We start from the raw sequence: 20,003 nt of genomic DNA on the forward strand, positions 1-20,003 counted from the left end.
TTAGAGGCTCCCTCCACCATGAATTGGTCCAAACTGGGCTGGTTAGAGGCTCCCTCCACCATGAATTGGTCCAAACTGGGCTGGTTAGAGGCTCCCTCCACCATGAATTTCCCAAAACTTGGCTGTTTAGAGGCTCCCTCCACCATTAATTGGTCCAAACTGGGCTGGTTAGAGGCTCCCTCCACCATGAATTTGCCCAAACTGGGCTGTTTAGAGGCTCCCTCCACCATGAATTTGCCCAAACTGGGCTGGTTAGAGGCTCCCTCCACCATGAATTGGTCCAAACTGGGCTGGTTAGAGGCTCCCTCCACCATGAATTTGCCCAAACTGGGCTGTTTAGAGGCTCCCTCCACCATGAATTTGCCCAAACTGGGCTGGTTAGAGGCTCCCTCCACCATGAATTGGTCCAAACTGGGCTGGTTAGAGGCTCCCTCCACCATGAATTTGCCCAAACTGGGCTGTTTAGAGGCTCCCTCCACCATGAATTTGCCCAAACTGGGCTGGTTAGAGGCTCCCTCCACCATGAATTGGTCCAAACGGGTTTTTAGAGGCTCCCTTCACCATGAATTGGTCCAAACTTGGCTGTTTAGAGGCTCCCTCCACCATGAATTGGTCCAAACTGGGGTGGTTAGAGGCTCCCTCCACCATGAATTTGCCCAAACTGGGCTGTTTAGAGGCTCCCTCCACCATGAATTGGTCCAAACTGGGTTTTTTAGAGGCTCCCTCCACCATGAATTGGTCCAAACTGGGCTGGTTAGAGGCTCCCTCCACCATGAATTGGTCCAAACTGGGGTGGTTAGAGGCTCCCTCCACCATTAATTGGTCCAAACTGGGCTGGTTAGAGGCTCCCTCCACCATTAATTGGTCCAAACTGGGCTGGTTAGAGGCTCCCTCCACCATGAATTTGCCCAAACTGGGCTGGTTAGAGGCTCCCTCCACCATGAATTGGTCCAAACTGGGGTTTTTAGAGGCTCCCTCCACCATGAATTGGTCCAAACTGGGGTTTTTAGAGTCTCCCTCCACCATGAATTGGTCCAAACTGGGGTTTTTAGAGGCTCCCTCCACCATGAATTTGCCCAAACTCTGCTGGTTAGAGGCTCAATCCACCCTGATTTTCAAAACAAATGTTGGTGCCAACCTCAACTTACTACAAGGGCCAAATTCACTGCTGGTGACAAGCTCTCCTCACTGCAAGTGCCAAATACACATGTTTCAAGGTGTTTTCCTACTGTCAGAGAGGTGGTATTGAGTGTGTAAAGTGTGTAGTTGTTAGGCTGTGATGTTGGGGTAATAGAGGGTCTTTGGTGTGTTAGATGCCCCCAGACATGCTTCCCCTGCTGTCCCAGTGTGATTCCAGAGGTGTTGGCATCATTTCCTGGGGTGTCATAGTGGACTTGGTGACCCTCCAGACACGGATTTGGGTTTCCCCCTTAACGAGTATCTGTTCCCCATAGACTATAATGGGGTTCGAAACCCGTTCGAACACACGAACATTGAGCGGCTGTTCGAATCGAATTTCGAACCTCGAACATTTTAGTGTTCGCTCATCTCTAGTAGTAATGGTAGTAGTGGTAGTAGTAATGGAAGCAGCAAGAGTGGTAGTAGTAGTAATGATAGTAGTGGTAGTAGTAATGGAAGCAGTAAGAGTAGTACTAGTAGTAATGGTAGTAGTGGTAGTAGTAATGGAAGCAGTAAGAGTAGTAGTAGTAGTAGTAGTAGTAGTAGTAGTAGTGGTAGTAGTAATGGAAGCAGTAAGAGTATTAGTAGTAGTAGTAGTAGTAGTAGTAGTAGTAGTAGTAGTGGTGGTGGGAGTAGTAATAGAAGCATTAAGATTAGTAGTAATGGAAGCAGTAAGAGTAGTAGTAGTAGTAGTAGTGGTAGTAATGGTAGTAGTAATAGAAGCAGTAAGAGTAGTAGTAATGGAAGCAGTAATAGTAGTAGTAGTAGTAGTATTAGTAGTAGTAATGGTAGTGATATTAGAAGCAGTAAGTAATAGTAGTAGTGGTAGTAGTAATGGAAGCAGTAAAAGTAGTAGTAGTGGTAGTAGTAATGGAAGCAGTAAGAGTAGTAGTAGTAGTAGTAGTAGTAGTAGTAGTGGGAGTAGTAATAGAAGCTTTAAGAGTAGTAGTAGTAATGGTAGTAGTAATAGAAGCAGTAAGAGTAGTAGTAATGGAAGCAGTAATAGTAGTAGTAGTAGTAGTAGTAGTAGTAGTAGTAGTAGTAGTAGTAGTAGTAATGGTAGTGATATTAGAAGCAGTAAGTAATAGTAGTAGTGGTAGTAGTAATGGAAGCAGTAAAAGTAGTAGTAGTGGTAGTAGTAATGGAAGCAGTAAGAGTAGTAGTAGTAGTAGTAGTAATGGTAGAAGTAATAGAAGCAGTAAAAGTAGTAGTAATGATAAATGAGAGTTTTTTGTAAGTGTCCTTTATCTTCCAACTCAATGCCAACTCATAACTGCTTTAGTTCAGCACTACTGTATAACTTGCATATATTACATGGCACACTAAGGTTTAGAGATCTCTCCATGTATTCACACAGTTTGAATATCAATGAATGGAGATGATTCTTGGTACTACATATACTTGAATGAACATACTATCAGTTAGTACCATGGAAATGGTTATTAAAAATATGATCTGTTTCTTCATGAGATATTGAGGGTAAAATGAGTCGTTTCAATCCAAGTAAATTACCATTTTTTTTTTTATGGCTGAAGTGTCCATATATTCCCACTAGAAGAAAACTGTTAACCCATAGTAGTGTATTTAATGACTAAAGCCTTATTCACATGGTCATACTGCAATACATTGTAGGAGTAAATGCTCTTCTGGCATAAGCCCTGTCTGTACTAGTCAACACTTACTGAAGTCACCTCAATAGTCTATCTTTGTTCCATTATTTTACTGTATCATTTACTGTCACACTATAGTCATTTCTCCATATTGAGCAACATTTTTTTTTTAATTGTAAAAAGAAAAGAACATCTTTTTTATAGTTGAGTATGTTTTGTCTTATTTTATACAGACATAAAATGTACTATAACTGGAATTGTTCCTGTTATTTTCTGAGCTTTACTCATAGTTCTCATTTGATTTGGTAACCCTGTACTTTGTTGAACATGCAGTAATATGCACTGTATACCATAAAACGAATGTATCTTCCTTTAGGACTAAGCAGCTGGTTGTTGGCCAGAGTCTGTATACTTTTATGCCTTCCAACTTAACTAACACAGAAAACAGATCTGCAAAAGATGGATGGACATCTAGGTAACAACATATCTGTGTTCATACTCATCGGATTCCCAACACGTCCTGTGCTCCAATCAGTTCTCTTCACCGTCTTCCTTATAATCTACATCTTAACTCTAATTGAAAATGTTGTCATCATCATAACCGTCAAAATTAACATAACGCTACACAAACCAATGTATTATTTTTTAGGTAGTTTATCATTCCTAGAAATCTGGTATGTCACAGTCACAATACCTAACCTTCTGAATAACTTTATAACGCAAGACAGAAAGATCTACTTCTTTGCCTGTATGGCTCAGTTGTATATTTTTATATCCCTTGCTTGCACTGAATGCTTTCTTTTAGCAGTCATGGCCTTTGACCGATATGTTGCCATATGTATCCCTCTGCGTTATACGGTCATAATGAGTGACACTTTATGCTTATATCTGACAATTGTCTCCTGGCTGCTTGGATTTGCCATAGCTATGGTTAAAATTGTCTTCATTTTCAGAATGTCCTTCTGTGGCCCTAATATTATCAACCATTTTTTCTGTGATGTTTCTCCAATTTTGAATTTGGCATGTTCAGATGTTTCTCTTGCACAATTTGTGGATTTCATTCTCGGAATGATAGTTACTTTAGTTCCTTTATCTTTAATCCTCATCAGTTACTTTTTTATTGTTTGGTCGATTTTGAAAATATCGAGCTCAAGTGGACAGACCAAAACCTACTCTACCTGTGCTTCGCATCTCACCATTGTTGTTATTTTTTTTTCAACAACATTTTTCATTTATGGTAGACCAAACAAAATTGGTCCCTATGATGAGAACAAATATTTATCTCTACTTTATTCCATTGTGACTCCTTTTTTAAATCCGATCATCTACTGCTTTAGGAATGCAGAAGTTAAGAAAGCTTTAAGAAAGACTTTTAGATTTGGGGGGAAAACAGATACAGATTCATAAAGTGATTTTACTAAGGATGGAGGAGAAAATTATAGAGATATTCCACAACTAAGTATGTATAATAGACTATCTGCAACTTTATTACTATGCACCAATAAATCTCCCTGCATCCTATACAGAACTGTCTACTGTGTAGTCTTTTCTAGGACTGGGATGTGTAGTTTTTCCAAATTTTTTTCATGGCAGGACTGTCCATATATGCCCACTAGAAGAAAAATGTTAATCCACAGTAGTGTATTTAATATGTGTAATGTATGTATTTATTTAGTGTATGTAAAGTATGTAGCATTACATTTTATATATATATATATGAAATTGTTAAATAAAAAATACCTTTATCTCTAAAACACTGGTTGATTGAACCTCACTTTTGGCTTAATTTATAGTGTAGCAGTTTACTCAAAGAAAAGATCAATGTGTAGGATTTTTCATTATAATAGTTTTTATATATTGTAATTAGGAATTTAGAGATTAGCTGCCAAATTTAATTTAATATTAAAATTCAATATTAAATTTAAAATGTAATATAATTGTAAAGCCAGATGCTGCTGAGTCAAATGCAACCCACGTTATAGACTTGGTAATGGTTTAACCCCTTCCCGACATCCGCCGTAATAGTACGGCGCTGCCGGGAAGGACTTCCTGCATGGTGCGCACACAGAATCTGTTTCTATAGACAAATAACATGCAATTTATATGAGTTGTTGCTGCAGAATTGCAGAGTTGCTCCAAAAGCTTGGAAACTTCATAACTTAGTTTGTGGGATTCAAATTATGGTTTGTTAATTTTTCTCCCATGTTCTCCCTCCCATCCCAGTTTTCCTCCCCCCTCCTGGCCCTGGAGTTTGCTCTCGTGTGCCCAGACCACCCCCCCAGTGTGCGTTGTCAGCGCTGTATGATTTTCTCCTCAACAATGCCACGCCGAAGCTCCCCTCTTACGTGGCTGCCTGGAACTCTGACCTCCCTTCGAGTCTGCAGCATGCTGATTGGGATAAATCCTTCCTATTGTCTCACAAATTGTCACTGCCCTGCAGTGCGCAGGAGAGGAGCTTCAAGATCCTTACCCATTGATATAGGTGCCCTTATCTCCTCCACAGGATTTTTCTGCGGTCTCCGACTGGTGTTGGTGCTGTTGCACCGAAAAGGGTAGTATGCTTCATGTCTGGTGGGAATGTGACATCCTCTGGCCATTCTGAGATGCGGTCTTCTCCTTGTACTCTAGGGTGTGTAGATGCCCTGTTGCTATCTCTCCCCAAATGGCCCTTCTCTCAGTTATCCCTGGTAAGCTGTCAGAAATCAAGAAGGACCTCCTGGGACATTTTCTCACGGCCGCCAGGGCTGTCATTCCGAGACATTGGCGCAGCTCTACTCCACCTTCCATGCTCAAATTCATCAGGAGCTTCTCCTTATTCGGAGAATGGAAGCCTTGGTCGCAGAGGATTCCTCTGTTCCCTCCAAGTTTGAACGTCTCTGGTGGTCTTGGGTCCTGTTTCCTCATCTCTTACTTAAGTTGGAGTTAGGTTTCTCCTTGCCTTCCCTTCCACGCTTCCCTCCTGGTCTCCCCTCCTTACCTTCTGTCTTGTCGTGTCTCTTGGGTATGTCTCCGTTGTCTTGTCTTCTCATCTGTCTTTTATTTTCTGGTTCTGTACTTTTTCCCTTTCTTCTCCTCCGCCATTTGCTCTGGTCGGTGTTTTTCGCCCGTCTTTCCGTTCATTTTTTCTTGGTGATGTGTATTTGCTAATATGGTATCTTGGTCGGGGGTGGCTTATTATTGTTTTTTTTGTTTGTTTAATATTTCATATTATAAAAAATCTTCAATAAAACCCAATTATACATAATTTTTCTCCCATAAGTCTATGCAGATACATATGTCAGTATTTTCCATATGTGCACAAATACTTGCATTTCAATTCACATGTTCAGATTTGGGGGACTGGATTAGTTTACTCAAACCAATATTTCTAATTGTATATTGAAAAATTGCAAAATCCAAAAATATCTCAGAATATCATTAAAAAAGTATCTGAAGAAAGAAAGACAGAGGCAAATCATGTCACTATTCTAATACAGAAATATTAATCAAATTCAATTTAGAACACAAGAAAAGTCAAATATTAATTTCTATAACAAGTAAATGAGTTCTATAATGAGGAAAACAAGCTCTGGTATAGAAATACTCAATACATATTTTTTCTTTGTGAAAATCCTGGTGCTGGAGGCTCTATGTGTTCTCCACTGATCTCTATAATCTCTAAGATAAGACCATCTAGAAATAATATACTGTAAAAGGAGGCACAAAGCTACATTACATAAAAATCAAATTGTTACTCACAATGAAAGGAAAAACTGTATGTAAATTTATATATAATTTATTCATATATATATATATATATATATATATATATATATATATATATATATATATATATATATTGGCAACAGAAGCAAGTAATGTTAGAGGGGATGTCCCGGCAATAAAGTTTTCAGTTAGGAAGTTGGGGAAGGTGTAAAAATTGCAAATAAACAAAAAAACAAACAAAAACAAACCCATATTGATCTGTACCTAGTGCTCCAGTATCTCCCTCCTATCTGTGCATGAAGAGTTCCCAAATAACTAGCAAGTACTTACTTGAAAATGTTGTATGGAGTCTCAATATAGTTTTGTCTTGTCTTATACCTCATGTATGTTTGAAAAAGGTTTTATTTTTCATTTGGAAAGTGTAGATCCATACATCCTTTTTTGATTGGGGTTTTTACTCTATAATACTTATGGTCTGTTATTCACCTGGATTCTATGCAATCCTTACGCTCAGAGGTTCTGCAGTTTCCAAGATTTTTAAGATTTCATATTTTTGTCTGCTAAATCGTTGTGACAGTCCACAGCTTACCCAGGTGAGGGTACATCTTAACCACTGATGGTTGTATATGTCCCTTTTGCATGTGGATGCTTGTATAGTAGTTGTGACTCTCACAGCTCAACAAGGTGAGGGTACATCCCTACCATTTACACATGTAGTTCTGTCTCTAGATACCCCCACCACACTACTGACCATTTTCTTAATATAACGAAAGTGTACTAAGACCACAGAATTCAACCCATGTGAGTGATCCTATACCACTACACTTTTCTTTGAGCACTAACCAATTTTTATTAAGTGTATCAAGATATGTGCCGCTCGGCGTTGTTGTTTTTATCTCATTTCTAAAGTATTACCCATTTTAGAAAGGGATACAAGGTTTTTCTAGTGATATAAATCTACAGCTTATCCCCTACACTGTATTGGTGGAAAAAAAAAAAACTTTAAATCTGAATGTGAAATTTTGAATTGAAACTGTATATTCAATTTTGGAATCAGTAAACAGCCAACCAGTAAACAGTTAATGAAAATATTAAGACAATTTCCTTTAGATAGTAGGTGGCCAGTCATTTTGCCCATCCTCCACAGAATACAATATAAAATTATCACCCATAGATCCATCCATAGCACTGTCTCCCTATATCTCCTCCCATGTCACTGTCTACCAGCCTAACTACCCTCTCTGTTCAGTCAATGACATTAGACTTGTATCCTCTTTTATCTGTACATCTCACTCTTGTCTCCAAGACTTTTCTCAACCTGCAATGGTACACTGGAATTCTCTACCCCAGACAGTCAGATTAATACCCAACTACAACAGTTTCAAACATTCCCTAAAAACACTTATTTTTAGGCAGGGTTATTACATAACCAGATCACATAGTTCTACACCTCCTCACACTAAGCTAACATTTGTTATCCTAAGCTATCCTTCCTACTCTATACCTTAAAAGCTGACCCTCCAACCTGAAGTTACCTCGCACTCCATGCATTTGGTATCTATATATTCACGGGCTCATATAGCCTCAGTTACATGACCTTTTTTTTTTTATTAAAAGTTGGCTGGACCACTGTACCAAACAAGCCCTCATAAATACTTCCTCATAAATTTTAAGCTCTCACGAACAGAGCCCTCTGTTCTATTTCATATCTTAATTCTTTGTCAAATTGCAATGTCAATTATTGTCTGTAGTAATCTAGTAGTTATAATAATCTCTCGTGGTAAAGGCAATGTCTATACTGACTGAGGTACTTCATAGTGCCCTGTTCATCAAGCATACAAAGCCTGCCCACCAGCTTGGTGAAGAATATAAGAAGTGAAAAGAAGAGACACCAGGAAAACTACTGAGAGATGGAGATGAAAAAACCCCGTTAAGTGTTATTACTTATTACTGCTGATGGTCACTGTGAAAGCCACACGCAGAAATACCTTTTCCTAATAAAGTTTGGACAAAAAAAGTACATATTAAATTCACAATAAATAATTGGTGTAAAAAAATCTCTCTTCATCAACATGTAAATTTTGGACATTTGTCCATCAGCAACTATGTCATTAGTACGCAAAAGACTGGGGCACAATCCATTCCAGTTGTAATGGTAATGGCTTTGTTTGGCAATGTCCGGACATGCTCTATATTAACCTTCCAGGAAATAGAGTTTGTCGTCACCACTTGGTATAATATGTGAGTGTATTTACAAATTTTCATGTTTTTCAGCATCTTAAGAAAAAAAGTAGCACTTTTATTTACATTTAAAAACAATGGCCCAGATTTGTTCATAGCTAGGCAGTCATAAAATGTTACTGATTTATCAAAGTGATTGATACTGAATACTGAAAGTTTATACTGTCTATTCAGTTGGCTTACTTTGACTTATTTTATGCAAATGTTGGTGCATTTTGTTACATTTAAGTCACTCCACTTTTCTGAGGCACCATGCTAACATGTTAAGCAAGTCGGAAAACTAGATGTGGCAAGATGCACCAGATTTAAGGCAGTGTCTAGTTGTAACCACAATAGTAAAACTGCCTTTTTGTTGAAATATGGCTTTGATTTTCCCTGCGAAAATACAATAAAACTCAGAATACTTGCTGTATTAAAGATACCCATGCCACAATTTCTGCACTCTAAGGCATTGATGGCATTGCCTAGCCATATCTCATCAATCTTTATTATTGGAATTCTACTTGAAAACATAAATCAAATAATGTCTTTACATTTATTTGCACAATAAACTTTAGCAAATTTAATGTTAAGTTGAATTAAAATCCCATGTGTCTGTTGGTGGTAACCGTAGAGAACAATTCCCTAGGTAAGACAATCATGTGGAGAAGTAATAACGCCAGCTAGTCTCACATGGTCATGATGTATTTGGTGTATTGTGTATTTATCCGACTATATAACTGACACCTAATAACCGAAGAATCAGATGCTCTATAACAACATTACAGGAACATTCATACCAGAATGTGCTTTATTACTCTACTTATAATGTGCTTTTTCCTTCCCACAACTGGTCTTCTTTCTATTTGCTCTATTGACAGCCTGGATAAAGGTAAGATTGCTGAAATATAATGTTTCTTATTGAATTATAAAGTCATTGTTAACATATTTAAGCTGGTAAAAATAACTAGAATTTGTGTATGGTCTCTATAAAACAAGGAAGTTGGTGTTATATTCACAGATCATGTGATAGATCACAAATGGTAAATCTCAGTAGCAGAAATGTTGACCTTGTGTCTGTCCTTTAAAAACTTAAGATTACTTTGCATGTACACAGTTCTACTTCTCTAAAGCAAAGACGATATCAAATGTCATTTATAAAAACTGCAGCACATCTGTAGCTCAGGAAATAAAACCAGAGGATGAAAGCAAGTTCTTTATTAACTATCATGTCAGAACAGGGATGAGGGACAAGGTCTGAAACTGAAGAAAAAAGGTTAGGCTTTCGGGAGAAGCTGTAGAATAGTCTAGCACACTTAGTTGAAGCAACATGTCATAGATGTTTACTAAATTTATATATTTAGTTGAATGTTCCTCTAGTCTGAATACCAGTAAACAGTTGTTTTTCTTTGTTTGAGGCCCAATCGCAACATCTTTATTTGGCCTGATTTTTGTTCCTGTTAAAGAAACACTCCAGAATTTTATTTTTTTTAAGTAATGAAAGTATATTCAGAATCTGCTACTGCCCATATCTAGAATCTGTACTCATGTTTGTTGTATGTTTCTCCAAAACACCACAGAGCTCATAAAACTATATACCTGTCATGACCTTAGACTGTGACTTAGGATGATGTCACCACATGCTCTCATAAAGCTGAACCAACTGCTGCTGATAACACTGGAGAAGGTAATGGTGGAATGGTGACCTGACTATGAGAGAGGGAAACTATGGGCTGTATGTGAGAGTGGGAGGTTCGCTATAGGGAGTAGATTATGGGAGAGACAGAGGAGGCTTTGTCACAAATGTGGTAGGGCAGAAGTAGGTCACTTAGTAGTTCTCAAGAGTATCTGTGGATACCTCCTATTTGCACAGTAATACATGCTAGAGAAAAGAGGTCACATTGTAATCATATGACTTATTGAAGACACAATTAGTAGACAGCTATTACTATTGAGTGGAAGGTCTTTCAGACAATATAATGGCTCAAGATAAATAAAAAAAAGAAAAAAATCAGAATAAAAGTGTCCTCTTCTTGTTGACCTTGAAGAATACTTGTGTTTTACTTTACTTGTCTATGTAGATTTGTCATGGTTGACTCATATCCAATATGATAAGATTTTCAAAGCATACTTTTACTGTTGTAGGTATCATCTACAGGTGAGCCCTATGATGGACATTCATAACGGGAACAACATTACTGAATTTATCCTAATTGGATTTCCGACACGTCCAGAGCTGCAGTATATTCTCTTTATATTGTTCCTAATAATATATCTTTTAACTGTAATGGAAAATGTGGTCATCATCATAACAATTAAATGTAATGTGAAGCTCCATAAGCCCATGTATTATCTTCTAGCTAGCCTGTCCTTCTTAGAAATCTGGTATGTTACAGTTACTGTTCCGAATTTACTCAACAACTTCTTAACTCAGAACAATAGAATCTCTTTCTTAGCTTGCATGATTCAGTTGTATATCTTCATATCATTGGCCTGCACTGAATGTGTTCTTTTAGCAGTTATGGCATTTGACAGATACATTGCGATATGTTTCCCATTACTCTATCCAGTTATCATGAACAACACCTTCTGTTTGCAGTTGACCATTGGCACCTGGGTATTGGGATTCTCCATTGCTCTGGTTAAAGCTATTTTTATTTTTAGGTTGCGTTTTTGTGGACCAAACGTGATTAACCACTTTTTCTGTGACATTTCTCCAGTACTAAACCTAGCTTGCACAGATATGTCTTTCACGGAGTTGGTGGATTTCTTCCTGGCCATGATAATTATCATGATTCCTCTTGTATTGATAATCATAACATACATTTGTATTCTCTGGGCAGTAGTAAGAATGCCAAACAACCAGGGGCGACAAAAGGCCTTTTCTACCTGCGCGTCTCATTTGACAGTTGTCATCATATTTTACACAACAACATTGTTCATATACGCTAGGCCAAAGAAAGCTGGTCCATATAATATGAATAAACTGGTGACTATTTTGTATTCAGTTTTGACTCCATTTCTTAACCCAATAATTTATTGCCTGAGAAATGAGGAAGTGAAGCAGACAATAAAGAAGTCATTGGTAACATTGCATGGCATGGTCTTAGGATAACTGCCATCCTCTACCGCCAGCTGCCCTTATTATTACAGGTTATTAGCATATATTTAAATTATTTCATGGTATGTTTATTTGTATTGTTTATGTATCTTATTATGTAATTAGAGCACATGTTCTTTTATGTCACATATGTTCACATGACTTGTTAAATATACAGAAAATACAGTTCACAGTAAATATAAATCATGTTCTAAATATTTCTGGTAATAGTTTTGTCTTTTACAAATGTTTTTCCGTTAAGTTTAATGGAATTTGCCATGTAACGTTTTATCAGGTGCTCCTTGCCAATCTGCCATTTTTCTAGTCTCGATATGATCTGTTCCTAAGGAGCCACAAGGAGAATTTTAAATACCACACAACAAATTTTTATTAAAAAAAATAGCAGCACGAATTGAAAGTCTTCTAGACACCATGTTATCCATGCACTTCCTTTACTAAGGCTGTTTTGAGTAGAGTAGAGCAGGTTCCTAACTACCATAAGTTTACTTTGTGGTCCTAGGCCCAGGCATGGTGAGGCATCCATCTGTATGCGATCACCTTGTTGTGGCAAGTGGACAATTCAATAAATATAATAACAATATAATAACTATAGAATTCTATAATCCATATATTCCATATTCAGTGTTGACACATATCTTAGCACCCATCTTTTTCTTTGCTTTTGCATTACAGTCACAGTAGACATGCACCTCATATGTATTTTACGTTGCTTGAATCTGCTGTGCAACTTTGCTTTTAACCTATGTAGTTCTCTGCACAATTTTTTCTCAGTTTTTTTTTTTTTTTTTTTAAGGACAGGAACATATTTTGTTGCAAAAATTGCAAAATGACTTGTGTAAACACCACAGTCCAAAAGTCAGAAACTTTAAAACGTCAAAGAATAATGTTGGTAACCGGTGCTGCAAATATTTTTTAGATTTCTGACTAACCTTAAGAAAACATTAACTGTACAGGCCGCCATCATTCTTGTATTCTTGTATTAGTGCATATATAATGAAAAGTAAAGCAACTTTACAACTAGTTTTATTTGAAAATAGTTTTTGTTTTATGGCTATAAACTTTATAATGCATAATGGTTTGTAGACTGACACAGTAACTATGAATGTGTTTATTTTACAGCAGTAACAAATAAATCGACTCTAGTGTTACCACAAGATCGAATTATAAAAAGTGTTTTTTTTTTTTTGTTTTTTTTTTTTAACATAGAAACTTATAGGCTAGTACAAGAGCTATAGGCACAACATATTAGGTAATTTTTAATATTTTTAAGACTCTTTGCAAAGCTTTTTTCATTTTTGGTTTTAGATACATTTGAACAACAAAAAGTAAAGACAAGGTGGACACAGAAAGCCATGTTTTCTATATGAAAGCAATTTTTTCTGTTGATGTATATGTTTGAGGACTTGTTTTTCTTTCTTTTTTTACATAGATTGTGAGCCTCATATAGGGCTGAAAATGTACATTTTTCCCTAGCAGTATGTCTTTGGAGTGTGGGAGGAAATCCACACAAACACGGGGAGAACATACAAACTCCCTGAAAATGTTTGGCCCTTAGCAGGATTCAAACCCAGGACTTCAGCACTGCAAGGCTGCACTGCTAGCCAATGAGCCACCGGGTTCCCCGAGGGCTTGTTTTTTTGTCAGATGAGTTGTATGTTTTTGGTGTGCCTATAAGTTATTGACTAAAGTTTATTAACTCAAGGGTACAAAAAAAAACAACATTATTTACAGCATTTTCTATATCATTTTCAATAGTTTTCACTGTACGTTATAAGTAACATAATACCTTTATTCTGAAGGTCAGTATAATTACAGTGATAACTAATTGATATATATTTATGTTTTCTTAATATTATACAATGAAAAATGTTAAAGGAAAACATTTGTTTTTGCACCATCATCTTCTGAAATCCATGAGTAAGCTGTAAGTAATCCATGTAAGCTATACTTAATGGTTGAATTTACTGGAAAATTTAACCTGAAATACAGGGGACAGGGAAATAGGATAAGATAGAAAACAATTAGAATACTTGATGTAATATCTATAGGCAAGCATCCCTCCTCGTTTTTCTTCTCTTCCATGATAGTCCTCTTCGGTTGGCCTCTTAGAAAGCTCGTCTGGTGTTTTCCACACAGTCTGTGCACCAACACCCCACATATATCAGTTGCTGCATCTGATATATCTTCTGCTGACTCTGTCCTTAGCGACTTCTCCACCAGTGGTTACAAAGCAGATGTCACTAGAGGGTTGATGGCTGGTTATATCCCCAGCTAAAAGACAGGTACTTGGGACGAAACCACTAGACCACAACATTGTGCATTTCTTTCACTTACAGTTGATACTTCCCCATATAGTTTAGTGAGTTCTAGGCCTGCTCACACATTGAACATTATCTTGTCTACTAGAAATGGTCCATTCTGCTTAAACATCAGGATAAATGGGGATTACCTGGTAGTCACCTGCACCATCTTGTTGTACACTCACACCAACTCAGTAATGTAATTCAGCCAACCCTCCTTCTTCTTCTCTTCATTCTCTCACAGGCATTGTTCCCTTGAGGGGGAGGGGGGGGGATGAGGTGACCATATTTAGAAGTAGGAAGAAATTTAGTGTTAGCTTCATGTGGGTTTTGCCTTTGGATCTACTTGGTAGGTTTGTAAGCTTACTTGATGTACTTAGTAGTCAATTCTAACCAACTGTAGTAGACTTGTATTTTACATTGACACCACCAGAAAGCTCTGCTTCAGTCCTCTGGCAAGACTACAAGTTCAACAACTCTTGCAGGCCTGCAGCAGCTCTGAGTGGTGCTCTGAGGCAAAAGTCTGCTCAAACTTAAAGTGCCCCTTCTTTTCATGCATGCATCTATCAACATCTTGGGTTGATTCCAGTGCCATTGCCAAGTGCATATGGTGTCAAAGCACTCTATTCTGCACCATCAGTCAGTTTTGCTGATGGCATAGCCTTTTACCCTTGCTGGACAAAGCCTTCCTCTACTGACATTACAGCACCCTCTGAAGCAGTTTCCACTTTAGTTAACTGAGAGTCTTCAGTTATCATCAGTCATCTGTTGAGTAAGCTCCTCCATATCCTTCCTAGGGTTCTAGGAATTTTTCCCTGATGGGCTCTGTCTGTTGTTGTCTGTCTGTCAGAGCCTCATGCACGAACATAACTGCCTTCTCAATGTATCTTTGTGTGCCTGCTGGATGCCTCTAAAGGCTTCTAGGATGGCCAAAAATGTTCATATCCATGGGTTGCGTCATCACCAATTCCTTGATCATAGGCAGGGGCAAGCAACTCCAGGCCGTACAAGCCTTCAGCTATTGGGAATCAGCACAGAACAATAGCAAACCATTCTTCTTCTTTACCAAAACTATTTTGGAAGCCCAATGGCTCTTGCTAACCTGTATCACCTGACTCATTTGTGCATGCTTCAGCAGGTCCTTGTCTATTTGATACAGGGTCAGGGTAATTGGATTGTAACATTGCCAGATGGATGCCCCCTCCTTGTCAATATGTTGTACTCCAATATAAGTATTTTTTATAAATAAGCTTCATGGCAGGAGAAAGTGCTGGCATGGACCCTAGGAACTGGACTATGGGCTGACAACTCCACTTACCATCCGGGTTTTCTCAGGGCCTGGGCATTAGCCACAACTAGTGGTAGTGTCACCTCATGGTCGTTGAGAGTCATCATGTGCACCCATACACATTCTTCTTGCACAGAGGGATGGTGATCCAACCAACGACCACCCCTTCCTGTTATAACACAGGTTGTAGCATCACCTCAGCTCTGCACCAAACTCCAACTCTCCAACTGGCAATTGCACCAATATCTTGTGACCTGTGAGCAGCTTTTCCAGCATGACAGAGGATGCATTATAGTACTCACAGTCCCAGCCCTTATATCATCAGCCTGTCCAGCTCTTTGAAGACATTTATCCCTAAAATTACCTTGACTTTGGTGTCCATGGACTACTCCACCACAACCACGCCCTTCTTGTGTATGATAAGTTAATATAAGTTACTATAAGTTTTCAGTTTTAATTTAAGGATCTTTCAAAGTAGAGTGGAATAAAATTATTTTATGAAAAAATTATTTCACATTATTATTAGAGAGTAAATCAGTCAGAAATTAATGGGGTTCACCTCAAATGTTGCAAGTTGGTTTTTAATTAAACTGAACAAATGATTATTTGTTGGACAAACAAAAATGGCCACGCTACAAGAAAGTGACCACTTCCACATGTTACACCAGGAAATACAGAGCAGACAATGTCATGTGTGCAGTGACTCACACATCACATGATAGCTAAATCGGACAGCCTCTCAACCAATAGACAGTGGTAGGCAGACCTTACAGTGCTGATGTCATACATAGACTACATAAGCTTGTACACTCATGATTAGCCTTTAGTTTCTGTAATGGTGGACATGCACACACATCTGTGTGCTATTAGCTAGGCTATAAGAAGAGCAAGTCAAAAATTGAATAATAATTATAGCAGTACTTTAGTATTGCTAGAATAGATAGACAAGTTCAATGAGTGCTGCAGACGATTAACCCTTTAATTACCAGGAAATAACCTAATCATGAGAAGTAATATTTTTTTTTGCCATCTTGCCTCACAAAATATGCTATAAAAAGGATCAAAAAGACATATGTTTCTGAAAACAGTGCCATCCTTTTGCCCTGCAAAAAGTTAATGTTCAATGAACTGTGTAAACTAAAAGATAAAAATGTTATGCATCTCAGAAGACGGCGATGCACAAGTAATTGATTTATGTCCCTAAATGGGAAATTAGTAATGCATAAAAAAAAATAGAAATTAGGTATCACTGTAATTGTACCAACCCACAGAATAAAGCTAACATGATACTTAGCTGTACGCTGCACAAAAAAATATTTAAAAGGTAAAAAGCAATACCAGAATTGGTGTATTTTCTTTTAACAAGAAAGAATTAATAAAATTTAGTCAATAAGTTACTGTATAGACATCTCTTGTTGTAGCCAGACTAGCGTACTTAATTGAAATTCCTACACTAATCTAAACACACATCCCCCACCTACTTTCTAAATTACATAATTTAGCAAAATTATATAATTATCCAGATTTTTGGACTATCCAGTGATGATCCATTTCCCATTTCCAGAAACAGAACATCACCAATACAACTCCCTTCCACCCCATCATACTCACGTGTCTTCCTTCCAGACTTCCTTCTGTTGGGAAATCTGAAGAGGAAGAAGCCAGGTAAGTATAATGGGGCAGGGGGGTAGGCTGAGTTAATTTGGAAGGTGAGTAATGGGCGGGATAGCTAGGGAGACAGGGTGTTGGTATTAGAGAGGGAGAGGAGTGAGAGGGAAGTAGTGTGAGAGCCTACAACTACCATGATGCATTACATTAGCCAAGACATTGTGTAAACAAATGCAGAAGATGCCAGAAACTCCCAGATAAACCCAGAAATCACTCAAAACAATGCTAAAGGTATTTATGTACACTTATTAACCCATTAATAGCACTAACAGACCTTTTTTTAAAAAACAAAACAAACTTTTTTTTGCTTGTAAAAGCCTTTAATGTCATATGTAGGTATAAACTGCTGTTTGGGCACACAGCAGGGGACAAAATGGGAAGGAGCACTATTTGGTTTTGTAGCATATATTTAGATGCTTGACTTTTTGGAAGCCATGCCACTTTTGCAGGGCTCATTATATACCAGCAAAGTGGAATCCCCTACTGTTTGGAAACTACAACCCAGAAGTAATGTGTCTGTAGCGGCAACACCTCTTCTTTTGAGCCATCTGTGCACAGCCTATACTTATGCTCCTTAGATATCTGGTGTTTGTGGGAGCGTGCTACGATCGCTCTGCTTTGTTATTAGTGGAGCGATGGCATTCTCCTCCTCTAGCCATGTGCTTTTGTGTACACAAAAAGAAAATAAACATGTGTGTTCTTTCCCAATTGTGCAGGCCCTGCTCCAACACCATGCAAACCCATCCACCTCCTTTTTTTCCTCCTGTCTGGACCATTTCTTGCCACCCATCTTCATCTCTTCATCAAAGCAAGACATTGCATCCATTCCTTCTCCTGCCTCCTCATTTCATGGTTGTACGATGAAGTGCTGCTATGTGGTGTTACAATTAATGAGCCTGGATCACAAGAGCCACACAGTGGAGGAGTTGCTTCACTGTATCCTTATGGATGGCTCCTTGCCAACTCCAACTCAGCGGCCTTGCCAAAGACAACTTTACCAATATTGTTGCTGCACTGCAGTCAGGATGAATGACACATTATCCCTATGTGGTGCATGTCCTTAACCTGTATAGTGGATTAAAAGAAGTGCTCCTTGAATGTACATGATTAAAAAATCTCTATTTATAGGGATACAGTCGTTGTCCCCAGTAAGTGAAGTTAGGGTCCCACCCTGTCCAGTAGAAAATATGGATGAACTTCACACTGGTTTGTGTAAACCAATCACCATTTATTATTAAAGCATGAGTGAACGTTTTCGGTCAAAAGACCTTCCTCAGACTCTGTTATGCGGTAATAGATTGAAGTCCATATATGGCTATGCCGTTATGCAAATGCCATCAATCTCCAGTCAGTCCAGACCAGGCCTGCAGAAATGCTCAATTGTACAATAATAAGTCAGGTAATACCACATAGTGCAATAGGAAAGATGCCTATGGCTGTAGGGAAAGGCACAATTCTGCTGGTCTGGTCTGGACCAGAACTGTCCAAAATTCGAGGGAATGCTCCCAAAAGCAGTATTTGCTTAAGGAAAACTATTTACCAGAATTTAAGCAGTGATGTCCAAAAAGCCAAAATGACTACTAAGAAGGAACCCAGGGACTATTGGTTGCTAAATCGCCTCGATGTGATGATTGTAGAAAACAAAAGTAAACTAATTTATCCTACTAAAGAAGGTGTCAGTACTATCTAGTATTATGTCACGGACTCCAAGTTATTTCTTTCACGTACTTCACGGAGCTCATTTGGCTTTTTCATACTTTTCCTAAATAGCATTTGGCATTTTATAGAATGCCTAGGTATTCTATAGCATTGCCTAAAAACGTCGGCCATTCTATAGAATGCCTGCTTTTCATACATTGCCTTTAACTTATATATATAGAATTGTTTTTCTGTCCATTTATTGAATAAGAAAAAATACTTTTTTGTTATCGTGGTTTTAACCAGATTGTGGCTCATTAACAGAAACTCATAGCTTGACCAGTGGTGTCATCTTTATATACCTCCATATTCTTTCTCTTGTGGCTAAACATTGATAATACCGAACAGTACCTGGGATAGGAGGAGGGAGCAGACGCTTATTAAATGTTTGACATTTTTGGACAGAAAAACCTCCAACTGAATCACCAATGTAATTCTCCTGGGATTGGGATGATACTATGCATACCCCTTCTGCCTTTGGGTAAAACCTTCTCTCCCCTTTCATTTTTCCATTGTTTATTTTTGAATTTTTTAAAATTTCATTTAATTTTTACATTTTTGGGGGGCACTGGCTGAATTGAGTATTGGTGAAGGGAGAGCACCCTTTATTCAGAAAAGAGAATAACAAAAACAATTTGTTAAATCTTTTCCTTTTCTCGATTTAACCCCTTAAGCATACATTGATGACGTGACTCTCATTGCACAAAGTGTGTTTGAGTTGGATATGAATAAATATCAAAAATTGTTGGGATGATTTACATGAGTGTATTTTTTTAAATTACTTTTCAGACCTTACTTTATTTCTAGAGTGATCTCTTACGTCAAATTTATGACAACGACTCTCACCGGTTTATAAATTTGTCTCAATCCTCTTTTACTTTTGAATAAAAAGCTGTATTAGGAGCAAATCACTACAGAATTAGCGCATACACTTAATAAATTAGGCATAGTCATAAAAGTTGCACAACAGGTAAAACACTGTAGAATTGTGGTGTAAAATCAGCCCCATTCTATTGAACTTTTTATTGAGTGTTGATCATTGCCAATGGAATAAATAGTGTGTTTGAAATTTAATTTTATTGGTTAACAATATATCCATAAAAACATTGAAAGAAAAAAAAAACATAGAACAATAGCATCCAAACTGACAACTGAGAATCTTATATAAATCATGCATGTATAGTTTTTAGTAAAAGATAAAAAATGATAGGCAT

The 20,003-nt window shown here is 37.8% G+C and overlaps 2 protein-coding genes across 2 annotated transcripts; both read left to right on the top strand.

The window, feature by feature from the left end:
• Positions 1–3,248: 3,248 nt before the first annotated feature.
• LOC142189585 (olfactory receptor 6B9-like) lies at positions 3,249–4,196 on the top strand. Its single transcript, XM_075262195.1, has one exon. It carries the CDS (start codon positions 3,249–3,251, stop codon positions 4,194–4,196), a length of 948 nt encoding a protein of 315 aa, XP_075118296.1.
• Positions 4,197–10,881: 6,685 nt separating this feature from the next.
• Positions 10,882–19,543, top strand: LOC142189586 (olfactory receptor 6B1-like). The gene is made up of 4 exons (XM_075262196.1): positions 10,882–11,799; positions 16,988–17,088; positions 18,220–18,239; positions 19,464–19,543. The coding sequence occupies exons 1-4, from the start codon at positions 10,882–10,884 to the stop codon at positions 19,541–19,543; spliced, it is 1,119 nt and encodes a 372-aa protein (XP_075118297.1).
• Positions 19,544–20,003: the final 460 nt, after the last annotated feature.

Source organism: Leptodactylus fuscus, chromosome 1 (genome assembly GCF_031893055.1).
Source record: "Leptodactylus fuscus isolate aLepFus1 chromosome 1, aLepFus1.hap2, whole genome shotgun sequence".
Taxonomy (NCBI): domain Eukaryota; kingdom Metazoa; phylum Chordata; class Amphibia; order Anura; family Leptodactylidae; genus Leptodactylus; species Leptodactylus fuscus.

Coding starts and splice junctions, on each gene's coding strand:
- LOC142189585 (XM_075262195.1), top strand. CDS start 3,249: ATGGATGGACATCTAGGTAACAACATATCTGTGTTCATACTCATCGGA.
- LOC142189586 (XM_075262196.1), top strand. CDS start 10,882: ATGATGGACATTCATAACGGGAACAACATTACTGAATTTATCCTAATT. Junction 11,800..16,987: donor AGACAATAAAGAAGTCATTG/GTAACATTGCAT, acceptor TCCCATTTCCAG/AAACAGAACATCACCAATAC. Junction 17,089..18,219: donor TCTGAAGAGGAAGAAGCCAG/GTAAGTATAATG, acceptor CTCTATTTATAG/GGATACAGTCGTTGTCCCCA.